At 41.8% G+C, this 16,151-nt stretch overlaps 1 protein-coding gene across 2 annotated transcripts; it reads right to left on the bottom strand.

Annotated features, from left to right (window-relative positions):
- Nucleotides 1–177: 177 nt before the first annotated feature.
- sesn1 (sestrin 1) lies at nucleotides 178–5,644 on the bottom strand. Of its 2 annotated transcripts, none has more exons than XM_053647390.1 (10): nucleotides 5,349–5,644; nucleotides 4,483–4,548; nucleotides 4,174–4,371; nucleotides 3,870–4,052; nucleotides 3,317–3,547; nucleotides 3,040–3,187; nucleotides 2,661–2,770; nucleotides 2,364–2,554; nucleotides 2,132–2,276; nucleotides 178–2,008 (listed from the first exon to the last, which is right to left on the bottom strand). In XM_053647390.1, exons 1-10 carry the CDS (start codon nucleotides 5,448–5,450, stop codon nucleotides 1,922–1,924), a joined length of 1,461 nt encoding a protein of 486 aa, XP_053503365.1. In that variant the 5' UTR covers nucleotides 5,451–5,644; the 3' UTR covers nucleotides 178–1,921. The 2 variants fall into 2 exon arrangements, with proteins under 2 accessions (XP_053503365.1, XP_053503356.1); XM_053647381.1 differs by having other exon boundaries at nucleotides 2,661–2,773.
- Between the last annotated feature and the right edge of the window lie 10,507 nt (nucleotides 5,645–16,151).

Genomic DNA, 16,151 nt, shown 5'->3' on the forward strand with positions numbered 1-16,151 from the left:
TCCTCTCTAGGGGAGGACAAATCAATTTCTCTGTGTGTGTGTTCTTACTGCATAACAAAAATCACATCCTCTACTAGCGGAGTTGTGCTGGAGATATTTATCTCTGATATCTCCATGGGATTGTTTATTACCAAAAAAAAAAAAAGAGAGAAAGAATACTTATTGAAATTCAGGTAATACAAAGAGCTTAAAATTGTTTATTTTCTTTATTATTTTTTTCTGTTAAACATTTTCTTATAAAAGTGTCAGTAACTGACATCAGTCTCTGAAGATTTTTTTTTTAAAAAAGAAAAGAAAAAAAGACAAGAAAACTCATTGCTTCTTCAAAAAAAAAAAAGTACCATCCCTCTTTCTTTCTTAACATTCTTTTCTACACCCAGCTGTTCCAGCCACAATCAGAACGCAGTACTTGATTTATTTATTTTAGTAAACAAAGAATCTATACTTCTTAAAAACACACGTGCTCAACAATGAAATGAAGAAAAAAAAAAGCTGCTTAAGTATACTCCGTGAAGTTCTTGAAAAACAAGCAGCGTCTATATCGTGATCATCTGGGGAGACGTGCTCGAAGCATCAAATCCGTCTAACAAACGATAAGATCCTGCTCACCAAGAGCACTCAGATACTGAAGGAGATCTAGAACAGGAGGTATTTTATTAGATTTAGATTATACTGACAACACTAAACACAAACAAAATGAGGGCTTTTTTTTTTTTCCTCCTTTCTGAGAGATAAGATGACCATGTGGTAAAAGGGAAGACAGGTGAAGGGAAGGGTTGGGGAAAGGGTTCAGACCAACAGGAAGCACATCACATCAAACAGGAAGACTGGTTTGTTTGTTTTTTATCCTTGGATAAAAAAAACAAAATGGATCGAGCGATCACTTGGGCTGTCAACTCGAGACAGCACAAAGTGAATTTAGTGAAGAGATGGTCACTAACCCAAAAAACGGCTACATCTTGATATTTCAGAAACAAAGTGCTTTGATATTTTTTATGCCTGAAATACCAAAAAAAAAGGCTGTGATACGAGATATATATATATATATATATAAACAGACACTGGTAAGTAGAGACAGAGTGGTAGCTTACAGTAAACTTAAAAACAAGGGCTCAGACAGCTGTTTCTTTTTCATCTCTCTCTCTACCACTCACACACACACACACACACACACACTTTTCATTCCTCACTCCCTCGCACATCCCACACGTTTAGCTTATGAAATTGGTAATGGTTTGGGTGTTTTTCGAGGCTCACGCCTCTCAGTTTGAGAAAAGCAGCATTAACGAACAGCACCTCTGCTTTGGGCTCCAGTGCTGCGTACGACTAGGCACACGTTTACTCATCTTCACTAACGCTCTTCTCACCAGTCACCTGCACTACAATAAAAACAATACGGAAAAACAAAACAAAAACAGAGTAGAAAGGCATGATAGTAGTGCAGACTGCTTGCACCGACGCTGGAGTTGTGGTAATTGGTTCTCCTTTCATCTACAAAAAAAACAAATGATTTGAGGAGCATCTTCATCCAGATGCGTTCGCAAAACACTAAATGAAGGGCTAGCCTCCAGAAGCTGCAGTTTCAGGCTATCCCATTACACGCATTTGCAAAAAACAAAACAAAACAAAACAAAACAAAAACAAATAAAAAAAAGTTGCCCTCTGCTGGTGGGCTTTGGCACTGCAGGCCAAGCAACCACACTCTTCAGTCAGCAAGCGGGTTCAGACCACTTACAGTCTCTCCAGAGTCCCCCCCCCCCCCGGCATCCACCACATAGACGATCGCTGTCGTCCTCCACTTCTGGATCTTTCCTTTAATTTTTATGTTTTTTTTGTTGTTTTAACTTTTATTGACGTGTCCCATGAGAACAACAATGACGACGACGACGGTGAGATTACAAAGAGCAACGGTAATAGCACTTCATGTCATATAGCGAGTGATGGCTCTTAGAGCATAGAGCAGTTCTGCCTGCATGCGCGCTTCCATAAGAAGCAAATTTACATGGACCTAGGAAGACAGGAATAGAGACAAGAGACGAGGATGGCTGTTAAAAACCGAGTATTTCAGAAAAAAAAAAGTAAGATGATAAAACTGTGTACAAGACACACACACACACACGGTTGTGTTTACCTTCTCAGAGTGCTGGAACTGCCTCCAGAAACTCTCATACATCCTCTTGGTGGTCTTCTCAGGGCTACACACCATAGTCTTGATGTAGACTTTAAAGCTGCAGTCCAGCAACTCATTGATCTCGCCATAATCATAATCATCATACCTGAGGAGAAAGAAAAAAGTTAGCGTGCCCTAAAAAGTAGGAAGATTATACTCCTGAATAAGTACGTTGTGTCTACTGGAGACTGACCTGATCCCAAACATGCAGTGGATGTAGTTCCAGATGGCTCGGCGGAGCATGGAGGTGTCTACACCCTGGTGCGTGGCCATCGTGTTATAGGTGAGATTGTAGACGATCTGGAATTTCTCGTCGAGCAGCTGGCCGACGTCCGGGTACAGCCGGTTCACCAAGGAGAAGCCGTGGTCCTCCCAGCTGTAGTCCTGGCAACCGCATGGGAGCATCACGATCAGACCACCTTCCATCTCATTAAACTAATACTACTAATCCGACTGAAAGACAGTGACATTTTGTCCCTCCTTGATTTACCTGCACTCTGAAGGTAGGCACATGCTCTCCTCTCCTGGAGAAGTCTTGGTAGCCGTAACTGGGGTCCTCGAAATGCCTGGAGACATCCCTGGATGGCACACACTCCTCGTCTTCTGTGGGCAAATCACAAGCGCAAGAGTCATCAAACTCCATCGTCTTTCGTTTAAAGGTCTCGACTGTTTTTTTGTTTTTTTTTAAAAATGTGTCACGTTCATTAGAGCCTGGTGTCATCGTGACGGCACTTTTCCAGTCACAAAATGTCATTATTTAGGTTTTTATGCTAGTAATTAAACGGCGATAACCAGAAATAAAAATGAGTGTCTACATGAAGCAAGGAAATCCTTCCCACTCGTACGAGCGCTCGTTTAATAAACGTTACCTGCTGTGGTCACGAGCATGCTCTCGGTCTTCTCCCGCTCAAAGCGTGTGGCCATCTCTTCCTGACTCGCCTCCTCTTCATCGCGGCACTCCTGCAGCTGCTTCATCCTCTCCATCAGCACTTCGACCTCGCCTGACACCTCCATCTCCTTTACACACACACGTACAGGGATATTGATCCGTGTTTACACTGACACACAGGCTAAAGACAGACAGAGTTACTGTTACTGTGACAGTGGCTAAACAAAGAGACTCGGGCCAGATCTTCTAGCTCTTACCAGCTGGTGTCCCACCACGTCGTCCAGAGCACCATTGCCGTTGGCGATGTCGCACATGCAATAGCCACTGACCGAAGGGGGTCTAAAAGTGTGTCCGCCTTCGGCATGAATGTCCGGCGTGATCCCACAGCCGAAGGTGAACGAGGCCAAAGAATGGTAGTGCGTGAGCAGCACGACCGCATGGATCAGCTCGGCTAAAGACCAACTGTGCTCCTCGGCCTTCAGGAGATTCTGTTCAAATGGACAAGTAATTCTTTAACTTGGGAATACTAGGCATATCAGCATGGGATAAAATACTAAGCCACTAAACAGCCTACAGTTTTATGGTTATGATTGCAACATCTACTTCCTACAATTTTAGTTCTCTCATTCATGAATAATCGGAAATCCTATAAAAAATTTTTTTTTTTTTAAAAAGTCATCAAAATGAACGTTAGCCAATCGACCTGCCTTATGCAACTCAGGATCATGATTTAATACGATTAGCTCATACAATGACCTTCAGTGCAGCGGTAACCACACTGACCAAAATCTCACTGCTGTTGCGTAATACCTCGATGTGTGTTTTTGTGAGCAGCCACGGCCGGTGAGCCAGGATCTTGTTGAGTTCTCCCAGGGCTCGCAGCTTCTGCGGGGCTCCATCTAGTCCGTTCAGCCACTTGGGGTCCCCCCCAACCTGCAGGAAGTCGTTCACATGCAGATTGACCAAGTACGAACACTGGTGCCTGGCAGCAGCCTGAAACGGCGCAAGAGAACAAGCACAAGAACGTGATTAGACATGTTTTGGGTTGTTTTTCTTCCATCAATCACCTTTGGGATGAAAGAATTAAGAAGCCATCTCTGATGGTCCACTTTACCATTATGCCAATGTAGTGCCTGTAGTGGCGGGACAAGGGTCCGTCCATCTGAAGCAGGTAATGCTGCGTCCTCAGGAAGCAGTCCAGATACTGAGGATGGAAGCCCATCACCAGGCAGATGTTATCGAGCCGGCCAAGCGAAAAGGCGTCCTCGAATATCGACTGCGTTCTGGTGTCCACTTTGCTGACTTGAAGGATCTGGGACAGAAAAAATCGTTGATCACGAGAACAGTCTTCAGAATTCAATTCAATTGTCAAATGGAGAAAACACTAGTTTCGCGAATGATCGGTGGAACAAACCGGCCATACCTCTTTCTCCGGGATGAATCTGCTTGGTCCGTTTCCCAGTGGCCTGGGGATTCGCACTCCCATGTACTGCGAAAAGAAACAATTAAGATGTTTTGAAAATTGTGCTTACTTTTTTGTTTTTTTAAAGGAATCCTAAAAATATATATATATATATATATATATATATATATATATATATATATATATATATATATATATATATATATATTAAAACAACGAATAGTGGAAGTTCTGCAAGCATGTGAGAATCCTCACAAGAAGACTTCCCCAATCAACGAAGCGCAATTCTAAATGAAAAGCACACTCTGGAAAATGGGGGCTGGAAAATGGACAGTCATTTTATTTTTTAAATAAATAAATCAATCAATAAAGAAAGAAAGAAAAACCCACACAGGATTAAAGAGATCTTCATGACGCTTTGGTAATGAACAAAAAAAGGTTCAAAAGGTTAGGTCATATCATGTATCAGCAAGCAATGTGAAACATATCCTCAGGCTAGTGAGTCAAAAAAAAAAACAAATTTTTTTTTTCCCCTTTAGTGTTACAGCACTATTCTGTCTGACTGAATGAATGACTTCACTGCGGAGCTCATTTCATTTCCTTATTTATGAACTCTACACAAGAAATATTTAAATAGAATGACACTTCTCATGAAGTAGACCAAAGTTCTTTTTAAACGATTTGCACTAAAGAAGAGAAAGAAAGAAAGAAAAAAAGTCCAGAAAATCAAGCGCGCGCGTAAACAAGGCAGTGAAAAGACAAGCGCTGCACTGCAGAGAAAAACAGCACGCGACAATACAGTGCAACAAAAACAGGACAAAAAAAACCAAAAAAACCCTGACATGCGTTCGGGTGATATTTCTTACCTTTTTACTAAGCCGTTCGCAGTGTGTGCAAATTTTAAACAAGCCTGTCATTATCAGAGAAGAGTTTTTCACCGGCTCGTTATCTGCCGACGCGTGTCTCATCTTGTGCGCTTCTTAAAATGTTTCCGAGCTTGTTTTAGTTTGAACTTTTTGTTCCTTAAGGCATTGTCTCTTCTTTTATTTTATTTATTTTATTTATTTATTTTTTTTTTTCTCCCCCCGCCCTTTCTTGAGCCAGCTGCTGGAGCTCCAGAGCAGAATTCCCCGCTGTCTTCTGGACCTGTCGAGCTAAATAAGAAGGCGGAGTTAGATTGACACAGCGCTTAGCTAATCGTCTTACGAAAACAACATCCCGTCATCCAATCAGCGTCCGCTAGGGCGGGGCTTGTGAGGAAGGGGGAGAGAGAGAAAACAGGCAAGCCTGACATGATCAAAACCTCGTCAATCTTGTGTACATACCACATTGATTAAGATATCTTTCTATTTCAGATGAAGATTAGTGTATTTTTATTCTGTACAGTTCTAACATCTTTAGTGCTTTTATGAGTTAGCAAAAAAAAAAGAAAAAGTTTTGGCACACAGTGAAAAAAAAAGTATGAACTGAAAATTATGCACTACCTTTTTTTTTGTTCATGCAGCTTGAGGATATCAGTAAATAACATTAAAAGCTTGTGCAATGCTGAGCGACATGATGTCATACCTGCGGCACAACAGAAAAACAAGCCCGGATCAATTCTCTCGCCTTCCGCTTTGTACAAGCACACCCAAGACGGTCTGTCCGCCATGAGATAAGGTGGGATCGATGTGATTGGATTCTTTTCTGGAAAGAATTCACCCCCAGGAGGTCGATTTCTTTGAATACACCCACTGAGACCTATCTATCAACCTTTCTTGGGGGGGTGGACTTTATCCTTCTTTACGTCTTCCTCTCGTCTCTTATCTGGAGCACACAAACAAGTTGTGTGCTCCGAGCTGAGGTACTCAAAGACTGAGGTACTTTATAGCCTAGAGAAAGCTGAGGTACTCAAAGACTGAGGTACTTTATAGCCTAGAGAAAGCTGAGGTACTCAAAGACTGAGGTACTTTACAGCCTAGAGAAAGCTGAGGTACTCAAAGTCTGATGTACTTTACAGCCTAGAGAAAGCTAAGGTACTCAAAGACTGAGGTACTTTACAGCCTAGAGAAAGCTGAGGTACTCAAAGACCGAGGTACTTTACAGCCTAGAGAAAGCTGAGGTACTCAAAGACCGAGGTAGTTTATAGCCTAGAGAAAGCTGAGGTACTCAAAGACTGAGGTACTTTACAGCCTAGAGAAAGCTGAGGTACTCAAAGACTGAGGTACTCAAAGACTGAGGTACTTTACAGCCTAGGGAAAGCTGAGGTACTCAAAGACTGAGGTACTTTACAGCCTAGAGAAAGCTGAGGTACTCAAAGACTGAGGTACTTTACAGCCTAGAGAAAGCTGAGGTACTCAAAGACTGAGGCACTTTATAGCCTAGAGAAAGCTGAGGTACTCAAAGACTGAGGTACTTTACAGCCTAGAGAAAGCTGAGGTACTCAAAGACTGAGGTACTTTATAGCCTAGAGAAAGCTGAGGTACTCAAAGACTGAGGTACTTTACAGCCGAGAGAAAGCTGAGGTACTCAAAGACTGAGGTACTTTATAGCATAGAGAAAGCTGAGGTACTCAAAGACTGAGGTACTTTATAGCCTAGAGAAACAAAATCTGCAAAGCAGGAACAACGAACATGTCCTTCATTACAGTCAGATGACGAACTACGACTCTCAAAGTAACATTTGCAATTCTAAGCTGCCATGAGTCTACATGAGTTTTCCCATTTGTGGTGGTGGTAGGGGCGACTTAAAAAAAAAAACCCACGAAAAACAACAAACAGGTTAAAAGCGTAGATTGTGATTGAGATGATATGCAACACACACTGTTACACTGTTACACTGTCACAAGCTCGAGTTGATGGAGAGTCTATTCAGCATGTTCATTGTGTCAGTGGGTTACCCCCCACACCCCCACGCCGCTCCGAGAGTGAGAGAGGGGTGTAAACACACCGGAGTCAGCACTCTTTGACGAGGGGATGGTGGAGGGAAACGAGCCTCGTTGAGCCCCATGGCTCAGCAAAGCCACACAAGATACTGGTCAGCGTTTGCCTGAACCGGTCACAATATTATCTCAGCCAAAATGATTGTGTGTGTGTGTGTGGATAAACGCTGAAATCTTTGTTTGGCCTGTGTGTGTGTGTGGGGGGGCTTCCAGCTTCATGGAATTTAAAGGCACCATCTAAATGCAAATTAAAAGATAAAACAGCTTGTAGAAAAGCTAGAATGTAAAGGTCAGTGTTTCAGTGATTACATTTGAACCGTATGAAGTACTGATCAGACCAGATCAGACATGCTTATCTAAATCTGAGTAGAATAATCTCGTCATTATGTCGTCATGCACCCTGTCCTGTGTATGTGAATGTTATCCCAGCCTAAAAAAAGGTGTCCTTTTTTTTTTTTTTTTTAAACAAGTCTCATTTGCAGGAGCGTGTGTGTGTGTGTGTTTGCAGATACTTTTTTTTTGGCAGCTCTCGGCTCTGTTTTCTTTCTCGTGCTGAATAAGCAGACCTGCTTTAAAAACCACAGGCTGGTCGGATGTACAACAAGTGGCAGAAAAAGTTGCCTGGTGCAGCCCTGCTCAGAACCAGTTCCAACCTGACCTATCACAGAGCTGGGGGAAGACGAGGGAGAGGTTAAAGAAGAAAAAAACCCAGAAAGAAAAGCCACAATGACATAAGCCTAGCAACAGGAGTCAGCCAATCACCAGGCAGAACAACAGTTTCAGGGTCCAATCTCTTTCTTTTGCTTCTCACTCCCCCACTCTAAGTTCCTCTAACAGGAAAAAAAAAAGTCAAACTCCAATATGCAGCTGTGTGCACAGTCTCCATGAAGGAGTGCTAGGCTTTTACGAGCACATGTTCCTCCTGCTTATTGTGTTCTGAGGGACTGTTGAGAGGTCAACAGAAGAAGCAGTGATGAACTTTAGACTACATGGTGTGACAATGCTGAATATGGGAGAGAGAAAAAAAAAGAGGAAGAGAAAAATGGCCTTCTTGTTAAATATGTAAAGTATTCGGTACACTGAATATCTGTGGCTCAAACGTAGCGCATAGACAAACGAACGACTAATCCTAGAGGTTCGCATACTTTTGCCGCTCACAGATATGAAATATTGAGTCACTTTCCTCGATAAAGAAATGACCAATTGTGAAATTTTTGTCTCGTTTGTTGAAGTGGGTTCTACTTGATCTACTTTTAGAGCTTTGTGTGAAAATCTGATCATATTTATGCAGATATATAGACAATTCTAAAGGGTGCACAAACTTTCAAGCACCACTGAATGGTCACTTTAATTGGATCGCTCTCTCTCTCTCTCTCTCTCTGTATGTGTGTGGTGTGTGTGTGTGTCCCTCACTCTTATTCTCTTCCTATCTCTTAAGTTCAAAGTGCAATAATGGCCAATTTGGTGCTTTACTTTCATCCCCTCCGTTCTCTCTCTCTCTCACACACACACACACACACACACACACACACACACTTTTGTTTGTAGCCATAATCACTGATAATCACTGTTAGTATCACAATATCTCACTGACTGTCCCAACTCTCTACCTACTGCTATCTGTGTCAGGTGAAACAAAAGCTAAGTATAATTTAGGTGATGTTAAACTGAACGCATCTCCACAATGACTGCGTTACACAAACCGTTAGGTCTGTAGCAATAAGCGAATACTTCAGTAACGTCTCTGTTACGCATGTCCAGTGATTAAAGCTTCGGTTGTTCTTTCGGTCCACTTCAGAAAACGGATTTGTTTGACCATTTACTCTGTAAATCCACAGATCTCCCCCACTCACATCCTCAGCAACTCTTTTGAGCACTTTTTTACTTGTCCTCACTCTCCTCCCTTCCTCACTTTCCTCTCCTTCCTCACTTTTAATCCCTCCGCCCACCCTTTCCAGTGTTACTTGGCTACAATGCTCGAGTTCTGACAACTGGCCTGATTGAAGCAAGCCGTCCTTGCATCTGTCTTCCTGAGAGGTGCGGTCTACTAACGCACACACACACACACACACAAAGGAAACAACATTCCCAAGACTATAGAGCACGCTAGATCACATCATTACAACTTCACAAAAGTTTACAGGTCGAAACGAACACACTAAATCTGCTGGCTTAATGTAATTACGGCGATTTACTGTCGTTCTGGTTTGTGCTCATGAACTCTAGGTCAAGAACTGTACACACTGTAAGCCCACGGTGAACACCAAACCATCCGCAAAGATTAACCTGAAGATGTTTTTGGGTTTGTCGGTCTTGGAATGAGGGAAAAAATGTTGTTGTTTTTTAAAATTATTATTTCCTGTTACATTTCCAAGTTATATCATTTATTTATTCATTCACTTTCAGTAATCTCTTCATGCTTTACACTTGGCTGCATGGTAGTGGGAGGACGGAGGAAAACCTGAGAACCCAGAGGAAACCCACACAGTCACGGGAAGAACGTACGCATCCATCCTTCCATTTTCTATACCACTTATCCTACACAGGGGGTGCACGGTGGCACCTCCAGGATCGGGGGTTTGATTCCCACCGTGGCCCTGTGTGTGTGGAGTTTGCATGTTCTCCCCATGCTGCTGTTTCCTCTGGGTACTTTGGTTTCCTCCCCCAGTCCAAAGACATGCATGGTAGGCTGATTGGCATGTCTAAAGTGTCCGTAGTGTATGAATGGGTGTGTGAATGTGTATGTGATTGTGCCCTGCGATGGATTGGCACCCTGTCCAGGGTGTAACCCGCCTTGTGCCCGATGCTCCCTGGGATAGGCTCCAGGTTCCCCCGAAAAGGATAAGCAGTATAGAAGATGGATGGATGGATTATCCTGCACAGGGTCGCAGGTAGTCTTGAGCCTATCCCAGGGAACTCGGGGCACAACATAGGGGACACCCTGGACGGGATTCAGGGCACAATCACGCACACACACTATGGACAATTTAGACATGCCGATCGGCCTACAATACGCACCGGGGTATCTTGGACTGGGGAAGGAAACCAGAGTACCCGGAGGAGAACAACGGAGGTGCGAGGAGGTGCGAGACAACAGTGCTAACCACTATGGCCCTGTTTACACAAGTGCGTTTAGGTTTTAAAACGCATAACTTTCGCCCGTCGTCTACACTACTCCGGTGTTTTCGACGCTCGAGAACTGAGACTTCTGGAAACGTCAAAGACCCTGTTTTAGTTTGAAAACTCCGGGCTCGCGTTTCAGTGCAAACAGACCGAAACAAAGTTTTCTGGGTTTTTTCGGGTTTTCTGGATCACTGCATATCCTTCCCTGATTTGTCAAGCCCCTATCATATGACCATTACGCTACCTTGATCGTATACAACAACAACATGGAGACTGAACTGCAAGCTTTGCTGGCTTTATCGTCATTCTTAGTAGCCATTGTACAGTTAAATTCTGTATTTTATAATACTGCAGCTGCCTACATGTGCAAGAGCCAAGCTACGATTAGAGCAATCAGCAACAAATCTCGTTTCAAGCGGCGCACGCCCTGCATGGAACGCCGGTTTGTTGTGCCTGCCGGTGATTGGCAACCAATTTCCTGTTTACACTTTAATGCGCATGCCCAGTGTACATGAACGGTCATGTGACGTGCGTATTCGGTCGTGTAGTGTGGGACGGAGATCGTTTCTGAAACACAGCGGAAACGCTAGTGTGGACGAGGATCGTTTCAGCTAGTGTAAACAAGGCGTAATCCAAGCCACACGACACACTTCAGAGTTTCTCCAGAGCAGAATGCCGATGTGATGCTTCACGTGTGATATATACCATCTTCTTGTTAATGTGAAAAATGAATATACTGACAGTCCAAAATGATTCCTCAAACATAGCGCTCGGAAATGATGTTTGTTTTTTTCATTCCTGGTTTATCCCAGCGTTGGACGAATCCCGCTAGCTGTGCGAATGCCAGTAGATTAGGTGGAGGCCTGTGTAATGCTGTGCGTTTGAGGAAGCCAGAGTTCCCGTGGATGTTATTTTAAAAGGCAGAACTCACAGCTGTCGCAATACATGCAGAGCACAGAGCGCGCACACACACACACACACACACACACACACACAATACAGCATCCAGTAATATGGGAGAAAGCAAAGAAAACGCCTTCCTCTGCTATCTTTAGTGTTCAAAACAGTGCCGGTCAACTAATCACCGTCCCAGTGCTAAAACCCTGATTATTCAAGAATGGACACACACACACAATCACACACAGACTGTGTAACATATGGAGTACTATAAACAGTAGAGAATGTGATCGGTACTAGGTCTAGATCGTGATTAAATCAATAGCCACCCTGAAACAAACAAATAAAGGGCTGACTGAGCAGGAAATAAGTCTCAGAAGATATAAGCAGGTGGCTAATTTGGATTAGCACTTTGGTAGACCTAATGTCTAAAAAAAAAAAACAACAATGTTTTTTTGCAGTCAATGGTAAAGTTACCACAGAAGCTGTAGCTAACATTAAGACACGAAGTCGATATGGAGCCTTAACATACGTTTCATTGAATGAGCTAGCTGGGACAAGGCTACACTGTACTGTAACGAGCTGGTAGAGAAACAGTTGCACTTTAAAAAGCTTCAAAAAGTTCAAACGCCTCGAGTCATACTTTCACGTCAACCTCTTGGTTGATAGACAGCTACGGTCGTCCTACTGTTCCAGGAGCGCTTCTGACAAACCATTAAGTGCTCCTTTATCCCTTATCAGTCTGGCTTACTCTTCTCTTTACAATGCTACAGATATGACACGCTCTAACCCGCTGAGCTCGGCAAACCTGCAGCGCAGCACCGGCTCGATCGACCGAGCAACACTAATTGCTCTTCGTCACTCTGTCCCTTTGTGATAAGAATTCAGAATTCAGATTCAGAAGGTTAACAGCCTTTCGCTCCCTTTGTCTGTATCAGTCAACAACAAGGCCATAATTATGTATATCTCATGACCAACCCTAAGCGGCTTACTGTCGTAAGAGCTAATCCAGAAATCCCTTTGTTCCCACAGTATTAAAATGCAAAGTTTACTTGAAAAAATTATTTGTTACTACTTTTTAAATATTTTTTTTATTAACATTGTTTTTTATTTATTTTTATCTAGTCCTTACGGGATTTCACAGAGTTTAAAACTCTAAAAATGCTCGATTTTGCTGCAGATTTTTTTCCTTCTTCAAAATTTGCGATGCAACTTACTTGAATTGGCGAAATCGCAATCGCACAAAATCGTTTTGCACGCTCTTTGTTGGTAAATGAGACCTTTAAGCTGTACTCGTGTTGAATCGAAGACTGCTTCGGCTGAACAACGTCACCAGGCCCAAATCTGCGGTAATTTTGAAAATAAATAAATAAAAAAAATTAAAATCACAAGCAGCTCAAAATATTTGCAGCATTTCCTTGATTTCGCGTTCATTTCTTTGAAATCCTGGCGGGACTGGCTTTCTCGAATTGTAAAATGTAGGCTAATCCTATTTCTGTTAACTCAGATGGGTTCCCTTCTGAGTCTGGTTCCTCTCAAGGTTTCTTCCCCATATCATCTTAGGGAGTTTTTCCTCGTCACCGTCGCCACCGGCTTGCTCGATAGGAATAAATTCCCACATTTAAAATCTGTATCCTGTGTTTATATTAGGGTTGTCACGGTACCAAAATTTCAGTAGTCAGTACCAATACCAGTAAAATTCCACGGTACTCAGTACCAATTTCAGTACCAAAGCAAAACACAAAAACATGCTAATTAAACAATACACTATTATATTAATAAAGCTAAATATCAATATAAAACGTATTTTTTTTAAATGCCATTCTGTATACTTCATATATATCATTATTAAAGCTACTAGAGTTATCCAGACAAGAGTAGAAATGTTTTTCTGACTGATATTAATGACAAACAGTGCTAGCCACACATCTATTATTTTCTAACACATAAATTGCAGATATATCGCTCATCTAAAATCCTCTGGTATGTAAAATTAGTAAACTCCATCATGTCCTCCCATTTATTTTACCCCAATAAAAGTTAAAGCATTAAATGGTTAATAAGGACTCCTGACTGTATTAGCGTTAAATGCGCGTATGCTAACCATTAAGTAAGCAAAAACGAGGATGTTTTCTTGCAATAATACACTACAATTAAACTATGCTATGTTGTATCAAAATTTGCCTATTACCCAAAGACAATTAATATTTAACATAGAAACAGATACTCACATACATTAACCAGTTTAAGGACGCAAGTAAGACACCGGGCCCGTGAGTGAGGAGAGGCAAGGGTCCAAGTTTATTGTTGCATGAGCTCACACAGTTGAGACGTCCCAAGGGACGCAACATTCATCATAACAATTCATAATTCATATGCAACATTCATAATGCAACCGCTACCATCATTTTAAACTCACCTGCTTGAATAAATACTGCGGGTAAGCAGCTGCTTTTCCTGAAAGCACGGTTAATCTATCCGCACATTAATTTTATGGGCGCGGCTTTTACACACTTAGCGGTAATAGCACCGAAAGCGGAAAACGAGCATCTGAGAGAAATACATGTATTTCGCCTACTATATAGTAGGTAAGTATGTGGTTTCGGATGCAGCCATGGCGACCGGCAGAGCTGCTGCTGCTTTGGCTCCAATGTCTTCTTGTTGCACGATGCAAACAAGAAAAGTTCCCGACTGACCACCTGTCAGGCAGCGCGTCAGTACCGACTTGGTACCGAAGTAGTGGTACTTTTGACAACCCTAGTTTATATAGTTCTGTAAAGCTTTGCGACAACGCTCATTGTTAAAAGCACTATACAAATAAAATTGGATTGAATTGGATTAATGTGGGTAGCTAATACGCCGTTTTATTCGATACGAGGCCCTTGATTTGATACATGCAGAATAATGTAGGCTGTTTATTATAAAACACCACTTATACTACATGAAAGGTGAAATTTAAACGTAACCAAGCTGACACGCCCTGCTCTGAAAAAGTACTTTGGCTTTATCTCGAATCATCATCAGCAGATTCGACGGGGGACGTACTGGAATCGAGACGCCACTGTATCGTATCCAAATGAGAATTTTGTGTATCGTAGCAGCTACAGTTGTAGAGTTGCTGAAGAACACTCGGGACTAATCCAAGATTTCCAAAAAAAATCCAAAAGCAAAAAAAAATAAAGCGAAAAAAAAGATGCATAGTAATGAGCTGAGTAGTTGTTTTATTATTATTATTAGTAGTAGTAGTAGTAGTAGTAATTACAACAGCTGTTTTTTTTTTGTATTGCCAGTGGATCTTTTGGCACAAAACGACCTCCGTGCTCATAAATCCATGTAAAAATTCTGCGAGCTTGTCCGACAATCATGACGAGTCAAAAAGAAAAAAGCGCGGACGCAGTGATGTCACTGTGGGCTTTTATAGGGTTGGAGAGATGCCATCAATTCGGGAAGGGTGAGTCATCTGGATTCAAAAACTCTTCATACGTGTGAGCCTCTGAATGCGAATTCAAAATACGATCGACAGGCTGACCAAGCAGACGTGTGATCGATGACCTGCCTAGGATCAAGTTTGATCACTAACATGACATCATAAAAAATATCAATAATAAAAAGAATCCTACTACTACTAGAGCACTAAATATACGCTGTCGTTCCGGACAACTTTACAAAACACACATGTGCACATGTTAAAACGCACACACTCCAATGTTTATTACAGTATTGCTCGCGCAGTCCGTGTGTCTATATCCTCTGATAGAAAACATTTCTATATTTGCATATGGTAATATTTATATCGCTTGGCTAAACTGTGGTATTACTGCTTACAGTGAAAAAATACTTAAAGTGTGTGCGTGTTTGACTAAGCAAAAAAAAAAAAAAAAAAAAAGGGCGCACAAATTTACGGCACTTATGTGTCGCAGAGAAACCTGTTCCATGCTACGTACGCTTTACGGGCCAGACTAGAAGCCTTCCAAATATACTCACCACTATAAGCGTGTTTGTCTAGCGGTTAATTAATAACAGAGCCATAAAACGGAAGAGTGGGAAAGCGAGTGAGACAGAAGAAAAGATGTACACTTTGTGTGTGTGTGGTTTTTTTTTTTTAATCATTTATTCATTATATTTCCTTTATAGTTCTCTAGCAGTACATCTACAGTATGAGCAGCACTGACTTTTTTACGGTCCTTTACGATCAGTATCATGTGTCAGGTGCCATCCTTGGGAAAACGATTTATCGCGACTGGAGTGAAAATGCGGAGGTGGCAGAGTTCATCTGTCTGACGTTGTTGATACACCGAGAGCGTCAGGCCATCTATGTGGCGATTGGCGTTTTCCTTCAAAGGCACTTATGCAGAGAGAGCAGCAGTTTCAGGAGAAAAGATATCGAATAGAAAAACACTTAGCTCATATGATTGTAAAATTATTATTATTACCATTATTATTACTGCTACTATCCTTATTATTAATATTAATATCAATAAAGTGAAATCTTAGACTATTTAAAGTGCACCTATTATGGTTTTGAAACGTGCCAAATTTTGTTTTAAAGGTCTCATACTATAGATTTACGTGCATCCACGATCAAAAAACACTTTAATGTGCTCATCGTTTAAACATTAACTTTATTCTTCTTGAACCATTCTTTGGTAGAATGACTCGTGTGTTTAGGATCGTTGTCTTGCTGCATGACCCACTTTCTCTTCAGATTCAGATCACAGACAGATGTCCT

Source organism: Ictalurus furcatus, chromosome 2 (assembly GCF_023375685.1).
Source record: "Ictalurus furcatus strain D&B chromosome 2, Billie_1.0, whole genome shotgun sequence".
Lineage (NCBI taxonomy): Eukaryota > Metazoa > Chordata > Actinopteri > Siluriformes > Ictaluridae > Ictalurus > Ictalurus furcatus.